The 12,083-nt window shown below is 44.0% G+C and overlaps 1 protein-coding gene across 1 annotated transcript in view; it reads left to right on the top strand.

The window, feature by feature from the left end:
- Nucleotides 1-11,837, top strand: part of PSMF1 (proteasome inhibitor subunit 1) — a 46,476-nt gene extending 34,639 nt beyond the window's left edge. The window contains exons 5-7 of the mRNA XM_064382297.1: nt 7,551-7,604; nt 8,759-8,917; nt 9,463-11,837. Of these exons, the coding sequence (XP_064238367.1) occupies nt 7,551-7,604; nt 8,759-8,917; nt 9,463-9,514 (265 nt within the window). The 3' untranslated portion in view covers nt 9,515-11,837. The remainder of the gene's footprint in view (nt 1-7,550; nt 7,605-8,758; nt 8,918-9,462) is intronic.
- The last annotated feature ends 246 nt before the right edge of the window (nt 11,838-12,083 follow it).

Genomic DNA, 12,083 nt, shown 5'->3' with positions numbered 1-12,083 from the left:
GATTGCCTGCTAAAATATCAAGATTATTCTAAAGCCTCATAACAAAATGTTCAAAGTATCTAGGATAAAGTCCAAAATTACTGGGCATAAAAGAACCAAGAAAATTTCAGCTCACAAAAAGACAATCAACAGATGTCAGTATTAAGATGACACAGCTGTTGGAATTATCTGCCAGACTTTAAAGTGGCTATTATAAAAATGCTCCAAGAAGTGAGGGCAAACAGTCTTGAAATGATTGAAATGATAGACATGTCAGCTAATAAACAGAAGACCTTAAGAACCAAATGGAAATTTTAGTACTGAAAAATACCATAAGAAAATTTAAATCTCACTGGATAAATCAGTAATAGAATGGATTTGACTGAGGGGTCAGTGAACTTGAAGATAGGTAAACAAATTATTCTGTTTGAACAACAGAGAGAAAAAAGATTTAAACATAATGTCTACGGAACCTGTGGGGCAATTATCAAAGGTCTAACTTTGGGGACACTGGAGTCCTAGGAGAGGAGAAAGTGCAGTACAGAACTCTTTAAAGAAAGTAATGGCTGAAAACTTCTCAGATTTGGCAACAGGCATAAACCTACAGATTCAAAAAGCTTCGCAGACCCTAAATAGGATAAACTTAAAGAAGTACATATCCAAACATATAATCAAACTGCTGAAAACTAAAGATTTTTTTAAAAGTCTTGAAAGCAGAGAAGAACAACTCATTACTTATAAAGGAACAAGAATTTGAATGATTATGAATTTCTCATCAGGAATCATGGAGGCCAGACAGAAGAACAGCATTCCCAAAGTATGAAGAAAAAAATAATTGTCAACCCAGAATTCTATATCCAGTGAATATTTCACCTTCATTTCTAAAGGATATTAAGATATTCTTAGTGAAAAGAAACTAAGAGAATTTAGAGTCAACAGATCTTCTCAAAAGGAATTGCAAAAGGAAGTTCTTCAGCCAGAATGAAAATGATAGCAGATGGAAACCTCAAACATCAGGTATAAAAGAAGAGTGGTAGAAATGGTAAATATGTGGGTAAATATAATGAACAGTTCTTTAAAATATGTTTTGTAGTTTTATTAATCAGGGTTTTCTTAGAGGTACAGGAACTAATAAGAGATATATATATTCCTATTTGTTTATACATATATATGTATATATAAACAAATACATATATATAAACAAATACGTATAAATATATATACACATATGTGTATATAACATATATATATGTAAGCCTTCAGTAAGCACCTCAGCAGGTTGTGTTTTTTTTTTTCCTGTTGGAGTGACCCAAACCTTCATTCCGAAGGGTCTGGGCCATTACACAATCACAGGGTCCCACAATAGGCTGTCGGCAAGCTGAAGAGCAAGGATAGCCAGTCCGACTCTCAAAACTAAAGAACTTAGAGTCTAATGCTCAAGGGCAGGAAGCATCCAGCACGGGAGAAAGATGTAGGCTGGGAAGCTAGGCCCATCATCTCCTTTTCATGTTTTTCTGCCTGCTTTATATTTGCTGGCAGCTGATTAGGTTGTGCCCACCAAATTAAGGGGGCTAGGGAACCTTCATTCCCTAGCCCACTGACTCAAATGCTCATCTCTTTTTGGCAACACTCTTTCAGATACACCCAGGATCAATACTTTGTATCCTTCAATCCAATCAAGTTGACACTCAGTATTAACCATCACAAGTCTACCCCTTGTCAACTTGAACCCATACACATCTCCTGAGATCATACATAATCTTTAAATGAAGACAATAATAAGAGTGAAGATATTTTCTTAATACAAGTGTATACATGCACAAACTTGTTTTTAACAAAGGAAGGAGAAAACACTCATGACAATTACAGTCCTTGTTTCTGCAGCTGGTCACATGGTTGTAGCTGGTATTGATGACTATCTTCTTCTACTACCCATTCTGTATTCCCTTTGCCTTCAGTAAGCACCTCTGCAGGTTGTGTTTTTTTTTCCTGATTGAGTGACCCAAACCTTCATTCCTGAAGGGTCTGGGCCATTTGTAGTCCTGCCTGGATTGGGCTGTTGTAGTTTCCCATTGATATTAATCACTGGGTATGGTAATACTAAGAGACTCCCTAATGGATCTCCTGTATTCCATGTGTACTCTTCCTTACCTCCATTGTGGAGCAGTAGACTGATTTCATCTTAATAGTTTAGGTCAGTCACTCCAGCCAACGTTGTAACTCTCTTCTTAGCCTGTTGACTTAAAGGTAGGAGGAGCCCAAAGTGTCAGCTGGCAATCTTAACTTCCAGTTTAATGGAAGTATTGCTGTGTTTCCTGGTGGCAGCGTTCCTCCCTCTGGAACTGAGACCTCTAGACCAGCAGAACACAATGTTACAGGAACAGGAAGTAAAAATTTTGCTACTGGATCTTAATCTTTTAAAAACTAAATTTAGCACAGCATCTGACACAAAGCAAGCTCTCAATAAATAGTAGTGGCCGCTGTTATTTCATTCTTCCAGGTCTTTCCTTTAACAAATCTGTTCACATGCAATGCTACATTTTACCATCATGGCAGGCCCTGTGGGTGTTACTACCTAGATTTTATATCTTAAAGACTGAAGTGCAGAAGTTTTATGGCAGACTCCTGGCAGCCAGCTAGAAAATCCCCAACCAAAAGTCCAGTGCACATCTCTGACTCCCAGTCCTGAGGCCTTTCCAGGTCCCAGACCACCTCAGCTATTAGAAGGGTGTCAGCTGGATTTGTGTGCCCAACGAGGTGTGTGGCTTTTATATAAAAGAGAAGCACATAAGGAGGAAATCATGAGTGTTCAGGATCACCTTCCAATCCCTTAAAGAGGTTGCTTTTGCAGTAGCGACATACTACCCAGTGGGCTCAGCCATGCAGTTTTTCCTGCAAGATTAGAGTGGATCATTTCCTTCAGTTGATCACCATTTGAAGTAGTAGGAGCTTGAGTTCAGAGGCCATGTACAAAAATGATTTTTAAAATCCCCAGAGCTTCATTTAGCATATCCAAGACTGAGAGTCAGCCAAGAGAGGGCTATCTAGAGAAAAATGGACCCCCCCTCCCCCATGCTGTTTATTCTAAATGGGTTCATACAAAAATTAGCCAGGCATGGTGGCACATGCCTGTAATCCTAGCTACGCAGGAGGTTGAGGCAGGAGAATTGCTTGAACCTGGGAGGTGGAGGTTGCAGTGAACCGAGATTGCGCCGCTGTACTCCAGCCTGGGCAACAGAGTGAGACTCAGTCTCAAAAAAAGAAAAGAAGAAAAATAAATAAATAAATGGGTTCTAAGTGCATACATAATGAGGTCACAGAAGTGTTCATGTGTTGCAGTGAGTCTGTGTTGAATATGAGCCTACTGAATATGTTGTTATAATTTCTAGTATACAAATTACTGGGCGAGCCTTGCAACTGCTTTTTTAGAAAATTTTTATATTCTTCCTTAATGATAGAGATAGGGTCTCACTGTGTTGCTCAGGCTAGTCTTGAACTCCTGAACTCAAGCAGTCCTCCCACCTCAGCCTCCCAAAGTGCTTAGATTACAGGTGTGAGCCACTGCACTTGGCCTTTTTTTTTTTTTTTGGATTTTTAGTAGAGACATGGTTTTGCCATGTTGGCCAGGCTGGTCTTGAACTCTTGGCCTCGAGTGATTTGCCCACCTCGGCCTCCCAAAGTGCTGGGATTAAAGGCATGAGCCACTGTTCCCAGCCTGCCACTGCCTTTTTGGCCTTCGTTGTTCTGTTTCTTCTCTGCTCCCCCAATTCTGTGATCCGGAGAGAAAAATAGAGATTGTTGCATATTTCAGAGTAATCAAGACTCTATTCCCAAGCATTTTAACATCCACTAGAAGCCCCCTATGTTTGCCACTCTGTGTGGTGGGGCACTTCATGGAGTCAGGTAAGATGCTCACTTCCCTCTGGCACCACCTGGTCTGCCTCCAATTAGGCAGGATGTTGGAGGCCACCAGAAACTTTGACTACTAGCTCCATCAACTGTGGCTTGGGAGCAGTAATCTAGGTCAGGAAAAATTCCTTCCCTAGGAAACCTGGCCTTGTCCATTTAAATCACAGTATTCTACAGTTCCAGCCCATTGGATGGAACTGACTGGAGGAGAACCTACTTTTGGATTTTTTCCCAGATCTCTAATTAATGGCTTCTTACCTGTAAACTTAGATTAGCTGCTATTTATAAGGCTTTCCCAAGGTCTGGCAGGAACCTGCCAGTGCCCCAGAACTGTCAGGTTTGTACTGCTTGCCAAGGCTCTGTGAAGATTCCAAAGTGCATCTTTCAAAATACTAAATATTTTTGTTGTATTATATCCATATCCATGTCCTGTGCAGAAAAAAACAGGAAAGTATAAAGATCTCACCACCCAGAAGTAACTGTCACTGTTTACACTCTCAGTATACTTCTTTCTTTCTTTTTTTGAGACAAAGTTTCACTCTTGTTGCCCAGACTGGAATGCAGTGGCCTCCTGGGTTCAAGCTATTCTCCTGCCTCAGCCTCCTGAGTAGCTGGGATTACAGGCGTGCACCACCACACCCAGCTAAATTTTTTGTATTTTTAGTAGAGACGGGGTTTCACCACGTTGATCAGGCTGGTCTCGAACTTCTGACCTCATGATCCGCCCGCCTCAGCCTCCCAAAGTGCTGCGATTACAGGTATGAGCCACTGTGCCTGGCCTAGTACGCTTCTTCTAATTTTAACATACATACCACCACCAGCCTGCATATACACCTGTACACATTTTTCACAGTTGATTTCCCTAGGCTAGATAACCCCCTTTCCCCTCGATGCTTAATACTAGAGCATGAATGTTTTTCCACATCATTTTTAAAACATTCTAAGAACATTGTTTTTATTGTTTTCATGGCTACATTTAGGGATCTGCCATGATGTTCCTAACTGGTCTCCATTTAGGCTGATTCCAGTTTCCTTGATTAATGTCTTTGTGAGTATATTTAAATTTAAATTCTGTATTCTTTATTTAAATGAATACTTAGACATGAAATTATCAGATCAAAGAATATAGAGATATATATGAGGGTCTCACTCACTACTGCCAGTCTGTGTGCCATGTCTTCCCGCCGCTCTGCTGCCCAGTTCCTCCACTGATCACAATGGAAGAAGACATCACTGATAATGGCTCCAGCATGTGCAAAGCTGGTTTTGCTGGGGACGACGCCCCTCGAACCGTGTTTCCCTTCACTGTCAAGTGCCCCCAACACCAGGGCATGATGGTGGGCATGGACTAGAAAGACTTCTACATGGGCAACAAGGCCCAGAGCAAGCACAGCATCCTGACACTGAGTACCCCATCAAGCACAGCGTCGTCACCAACTGGGAAGACATAGAGAAGATCTGGCACCACTCCTTCTACAACGAGCTCCATGTATTCCTGGAGGAGCACCCAGTGCTGCTGACTGAGGGCTCCCTGAACCCCAAGGCCAACAGAGAGAAGATGACTCAGATCATATTTGAGACCTTCAACACCCTGGACATGTATGTGGCAGCCCAGGCCATACTGTCCTTCTGTGCCTCTGGGCGCACCACTGGCATTGTCATGGACTCTGGAGACGGGGTCACCCACACAGTGCCCATCTATGAGGGCTGTGCTCACCCCATGCCATTCTGTGTCTGGACCTGACTGGCCAGGACCTAACTGACTGCCTCATGAAGATTCTCACAGAGTATGGCTACAGCTTCACTACCACAGCCGAGCGGGAGGTCATGTGTGACATCAAGGAGAAGCAGTGCCACTTCACCCTGGACTTTGAGCAGGAGATGGCCACCGTCACGTCATCCTCCTCCCTGAAGAAAAGCTACAAGCTGCCTGACAGCCAGGTGATCGCCATCAGCAATGTGCAGTTTCAGTGTCTGGAGGCATTGTTCCAGCCCTCCTTTCTGGGCATGGAATCACCCAGGCATCCCTGACAGGATGCAGAAGGAAATCACTGTCCTGGCGCCTAGCACAAGGAAGATCAAGATCATTGCCCCTACCGAGCGCAAGTACTCAGTGTGGATTGGTAGCTCCATCCTGGCCTCACTGTCCACCTTCCAGCAGATGTGGATTAGCAAGCAGGAGTATGACAAGTTGGGCCCCTCCATGTCCATTGCAAATGCTTCTAAATGGACTACAAGCAGATGTGTAGAATTTGCTGCATAGGTTAATTCAGATTGTATACCTCATCCTAGCCTCACCAAACTGGAATAAGCCTTTGGAAAAAAATTTGTCCTTGAAGCTTGTGTCTGATAACAGCACTGCATAATAGAACTTGTTGCTGACTTTGACCTTGTATTCAAATTAACTATTATCTTGGTATTTGTTTAATACTTTGTATGTATCTTTGATTTCCACCCTTAGTACATGTGATTCAGTCACTTCATGGCTGAGGTGAGGACATGCTTGTGGAAGACAAGTCCAAGAGTTGGTGGGTCTGTGTGGCCAGCAGTCTCCCACTGGTGCAGGGTATTAATGTGTCAGGGCTGAGTGTTCTGGAATTTCTCTAGTGGCTGGCAAGAGCTCCTGAACCAGTTGTCATGTCTGTCTTGCCTATAGGTCCCAGTTTCCTTTCTTAGCTGATGTTTTCCTGCCAGAACACCGTGGGCTGTTACTTGCCTTGAGTTGGAAGCGGTTTGCATTTACACCTGTAAATTTATTCATCCTTTTCATTTATGTAAGGTTTTTTGGTATGCAATTCTTCAGTCTTTAAGAGATTACAACAAATTTTGGTTTTCTACTGTTATGTCAGAACATTAGGCCCCAGCAGTGCATCATTGTGTAAGAAAAAATAAAAGTGCTGCCATTAAAAAAAAAAGACATATAAGACTTTTGAAGGATTATGTATTTTTTTGTGTATATCTATATATGTTACAGAGATAATACAGAATTACTCTTCAGAAAGCATGCAGTCATTTTTCTGCTTTCTAGCTCATGCATTCTCCATGAAGGCAGAAATCGGTTATTGGGGTCCGGGGCAGTCCTGGAGATTACAATCATTTGTGGCCCTCCTGCAGGCACAGTGTATAAACAGATACACAGTACATCTATAGTACTAAAATTGTATACAGGGGCTACTGACAAAAAGGTTGAGAAACACTGTTCTAGCTGTGTATGACTCCATACATCTGCCTTTGAAGCTTTTAAATCTTAGCTTTGGGATTTTGGTTTTTGGGTTTAAGAATAATATTTTTCTGATGTAAAACTTCTTGGTTCATTATATAAAGTTAAGAAAATGGAGAAAGATGTGAATAAAATTTATCTGGAGGTTACCAATAAAAGGTTACCAATTAATATTAACATTTAATATTTTAATCCATGGTTTTTGTTTGTTTGTTTGTTTTAATCCATGTTTTTAGGTCTGTGTTTCACTCTTCTCACATAATCGCCATTGTAAGATTATCAATGTTCGTCTGAGCCAAGGACCATCCTGAAATATCCCTTGTGTTATGGTCTCATGCAGGTGTTTCCCCTGTCCCCCATGCCTGGGAGTGTTTGTGATCCCACATGCATCAGGTGCCTGGCTGCTCTGGGACTTGAAATAATTGTCTCTTGTTTGTTTCAGGTGTGATCCCCTGGGCCCATTTGCTGTCGGAGGAGAAGACTTAGACCCTTTTGGGTGAGTACTGCTGGGGAGGTGGCAGCAACACAACTTGCTCTTGTGGCTTTTCAGCCCCAGCTCATCTTCTAAATTTAGAGTTTTCGGTCAGTCTCCTTCTTCGGGGAGGAGGAGGCAGTTGCTGAGTGGCTGAGAAAGCACTGCCACATACACTGCTCCTCCACACCTAGTGCAATGCAGGAGAGCGCGGAGTGTTGGCAGGGAGCTGAGCAAGCCCAGCAGGCAGCTCTTCTTCCATTTCCCTGCCCCCTGCCCACCCTAGTTTGTCAGATATATAGTGAAGAGCACATGGTGGGCCTTAGGGCAGCTCAGGGCTATTCAGAGGTTACCCCACTTGATAAAGGGAGTTTCTGAGCCCCATTAGACTCTGGATGGTTCTTATCATGCATCCAACAAAGTTACTACAGCCTCAGCTATCCACTCTCTTCTCTAAATGATTCAGACTAGATTTTAAGCTCTGCTGCAAAGTGACCCCAACTTCAGCATCTCATTTTTAGACAGTGGGGAGATCACTTAGGTCTGCAGTGCAGCTTAAGCAGTGACTTCAAAATTTGGGGAACCATCAGCTCATTCATCCTAGTTTGAGCACATGAGGTCAGGTCCGTGGAGCTCCATGAGGGACAGATGCTTTCAGGAGCCAGACTTAGGCAACCCACAGGCAATGAGAAATTGCCCTGAGGCCCTTAAAGAAAAGAGAGCAAAAAAAACCAACATCACGAATTATCTCAATGCTATTATGAGTCCTTAAACCTAAAGTTTCACCCTGCAGAACCTTGTGAGGGCACTGTAGTTGACCTTGGCAAGTTCTGGCTCTTGGTCTTGATCAAGTTGTCCCTCTCGATCAAGTTGTCCCTCTTGGATATAGCAGAGATCTCAATTTTGAGGAGCCCTACAGAACCAAAAGCACTGTGCAGAAGAACCAACCTTTGCAGAGCCGAAAGCACTCACTCAGCTGTGAGGTCTGCTCTTTGTGTAGGCTTTGTGTTCTTGCCTTTGCCCACTTCCTGCTGGCTCTCAGGCAGCCATCCACATGTCTGCTTGGGCCATCCAGAGTAGATATCCCTGCCATTCTTGGTCCATTCTCACCTCCCTCGCCTTTTCTCCAAGGACAGTCCTTGCCACACCTACTTACCCAACTTTTCTTCTTGCCTCAGGCGTCAGAGAGGTGGCATGATCGTGGATCCCCTGAGATCTGGCTTCCCAAGAGCGCTTATTGACCCATCGTCAGGCCTCCCGAATCGGCTTCCTCCAGGCGCTGTGCCCCCAGGAGCTCGCTTTGACCCCTTTGGACCCATTGGCACCAGCCCATCTGGGTAGGTAGTCACTCAGGTATGCTGAGAAGTAGGACTTGATGGCAGCTTGGCTTAGTGTGGCAGCAACAGAGGTTTCTAGCCCCAGGCACAGAGTTACTACTGCCTCCACCTGTTGCTTCCAGGAGAGTGGAGCCTCCTCCAGGGCTCTGCATGATGCCTCCCTGGAGCCTTCTAGGAGCTCCCTATCCCTCAGTGCCTCTCTTCCCCTAGCTCCCCTCTGGGGAGAACTCGAAGTAGGAGGAGGAACTAACAATTCTTGAAAGTTCGTATGTCAGAAACCCAGTGGATCCTTTCTTCAGTAGTCTTGGGTAGATGGTGCTATCTACATTTTATAGATGCAGAAAATGAGACCCTGAAGGATTAGGTAACTTATACCAAGTAAGGGAGTCAGGATTATAACCCAGGCTGTCTGGCTCTTGAGTGCATGTTTTTAAATTCCTCACATTACAACATCGTTTTGAAGGGCAGCCTCCCTCAGTGCAGGTTCATGTCTGCACCCTGGTCTCTCCATCACTCCAACTCATCAGCCCCTCTTTCCATTCCAGACCTAACCCAGACCATCTCCCCCCGCCGGGCTTCGATGACATGTACCTGTGAAGGCCTCAAGAATGTAACATCCCAGGCTTCCCTCCACTCTCCTGGAGCTGCCACTGCTGTTCCCATCAGCAACTGTGTTCTTGTGGGCTTGGGGCAAGGGATTCTGCCCATGTGTTTGCAAGCCAGCTGGGATAGCCTCCCCACCCCTTATCAGAGCCAAGGCACCTGCTGCACCTCTCCACCTGGCTGCAGATAGGTCCCAAAGAGAAATCAGTGTGTGTCTTTCACCACCAGCTCCTCCCCTTTCACCACCAGCTCCTCCCCACTTCCCAAGGGAGACTCCGGCAACCTCCAGCGACATATATCCTTGACCAGATGCAGTCCCAGTTGCAGCGCTATAAGAACAGAACGCATTTTGGATGTTATTATTAAGAACCAAATGTCAATACAGAGTTCATGTTGCTGGTTTCCCACTTTTCTTTTTACATTAACGCATAGCTCCTTGCATTTATGAGACTTTAGAGTCTGAGTTTCTGTAGGGCTGAATGATGCTTTTTCCTACCCTGTGCCCATTCTTGCTTAATTCAGGCGCCTTCTTTTCATTAATTGCCATTGCTCCTGACATCACTAAGATGGGTCCCCATCTGGCTGCATGGATGGAAATGAGTGACTGGAAATCCCATAGGCCACAAGAATGACTTTCACAAGGGCAGGAACATTGTGGAAAGACTGAATCATTCTGATGAGGCAAAATCCTCCAGCTATTCCTGTCTGGGCCAGTTTTGTAGGTCCATCTGTGCATGGGCAGCAGTAGTCAAAAAGTTGAGGAATAAACAGAACAGACCTGAAGGCTAATCTTATTTTTGCCACTAACTTAGTGAATGACCCTAAGCAAGTCCCTTCTCTTGGGCCTTGTGCCAAGCCTATGAAATTGGAGGTGGCTTTCCTGCTCTAAAGCATTTTGATGTCTCATTCTGTTTGGTAACCCTAGAAACTGGGGCAGAGGCAAAGAATGACGGTTCAAGGTGGTACTTGCCTTGAACCTTTATAGTTCTTGCCTAACTCTGGTTTTTGGACCCTGCGGGGCCCAGACAGAGCTGCCTTGAACCTTATATAGTTCTTGCCTAACTCTGTGTTTTTTGGACCCCACGAGGGCCAGACAGAGCACAGGAGCATGGGCTACATCTGAGTGTGGTGTTGAACTTCGGGAGGAGCAGGGAGCCCTGTGCCTTGTGATCCGGCCCACCTGACCTTTTGTGTTCTCTGGATCCTTTTCAGCCTGAGGCCTGACAGACGAGGGCAGTGATGAGCCCTGTTCTGGAATGGAAAGAGCACGATAGAGCACCAGGCTAAGAGGCACAAGATCAAGGTGGTAGTCACTTCCACTCTGCAGCTAGCATTTCAACCATATGTAGGTCCTTTCACTTCTCAGCTCCTTGGATTCCTTTCCCTAAATTAGGACCTATTACTTACCTGTAGGTAAGCAGGCTACTGTACCTTTTCTGAGGTATCTGCTAGGCTGTTTTCTGTAGCCTAAGATTGCCTTTCTGCTTAGCCTGAGAACAGGTAGACGAAAACTAAACTGATGCCTAGGCCCAAGGTCAGTCTCAGGTGGAAACTGGGCCTGGGTGGGAGGCTAGCATGAGCAGCTCCCTGGGTATTTCTGTCAGTCCTCATGGCAAGCAGTGATTTAGTAAAAGATCCCAGAGACAGGGAAGCCAACCATCTTGAAACCTTTAGAACATCTGTGCTTTGGAGAAAGACCGAGAGATCAAGTGGAGGTGCAGATTCAATCATTACTTATAACCTTCTTTGAGAGCTGACAAATGGGAGGAATGTTAGTTTTTGTTTTGAAATTGGACCATACTTGCAACCAAAAGGACTTAGAGCAGTTTGCTCATAAAAATATCCTTTATTATGAAAAGAAGTATTTAAAGGAACATCAGACTAGAGACCATCGGACAGAAGCAGGGAAGGTAGATAACTTTTAGGTCCTTGATGTGAGGAAAAGATAAAATTTAAACAATAAATTTGCCACTTAGATTTTTTAGTAGCAAAGGTCAAAACGATAGTCATATACAAAATTCTGTTTTCTGAAAACAGAAAATTGTGATTCACCTGCAGAATCAGCCATTTTTTTGTGTGAGTTTCCTTGCATCAAGGACACTGAGAAACGCAGTCATTGTCTTAGGCGTTCTATGGGAGGAAGTGAATGGAGCCTTTAGGAACTTCCTGGTCAAGCTGATGGTGCTTATTTTGGCCTGGGCCACTTCCCTCCTTCCAGTCATGAGTAATCATCAAGCAGCAAAGTGGAATGTTCAGGTGTATATTTTGTAGAACCCAAAAGATTGGAGCCCTAACAATAAACATCAGCACTAAGTGACCTGTTCCTCCTTTTTTTTAATAACAGCTTTATTGAGATATAATTCACATACCCATAAGGTTCACCCTTTTAAAGTATACAATTCAGAGGGTTTAGTATGTTCACAGTGTTGTACATCCATCACCATTTCTAATTCCTGAACATTTTCACCACCTCAAAAACAAACCACAAACTCATTAGCATGACTCCCATTCCCTTGCCCTCAGCCCCGGGCAACCACTAACATCTATCTCTAAAGACTTTTTT

The sequence above is a fragment of the Aotus nancymaae genome, unplaced genomic scaffold, assembly GCF_030222135.1.
Source record: "Aotus nancymaae isolate 86718 unplaced genomic scaffold, 86718_ANA_hifiasm-v0.15.2.pri h1tg000029l, whole genome shotgun sequence".
NCBI classification, from domain to species: domain Eukaryota; kingdom Metazoa; phylum Chordata; class Mammalia; order Primates; family Aotidae; genus Aotus; species Aotus nancymaae.
The sequence above is the reverse complement of the archived record's forward strand: the minus strand, read 5'-3'. Positions and strand labels throughout refer to the sequence as shown.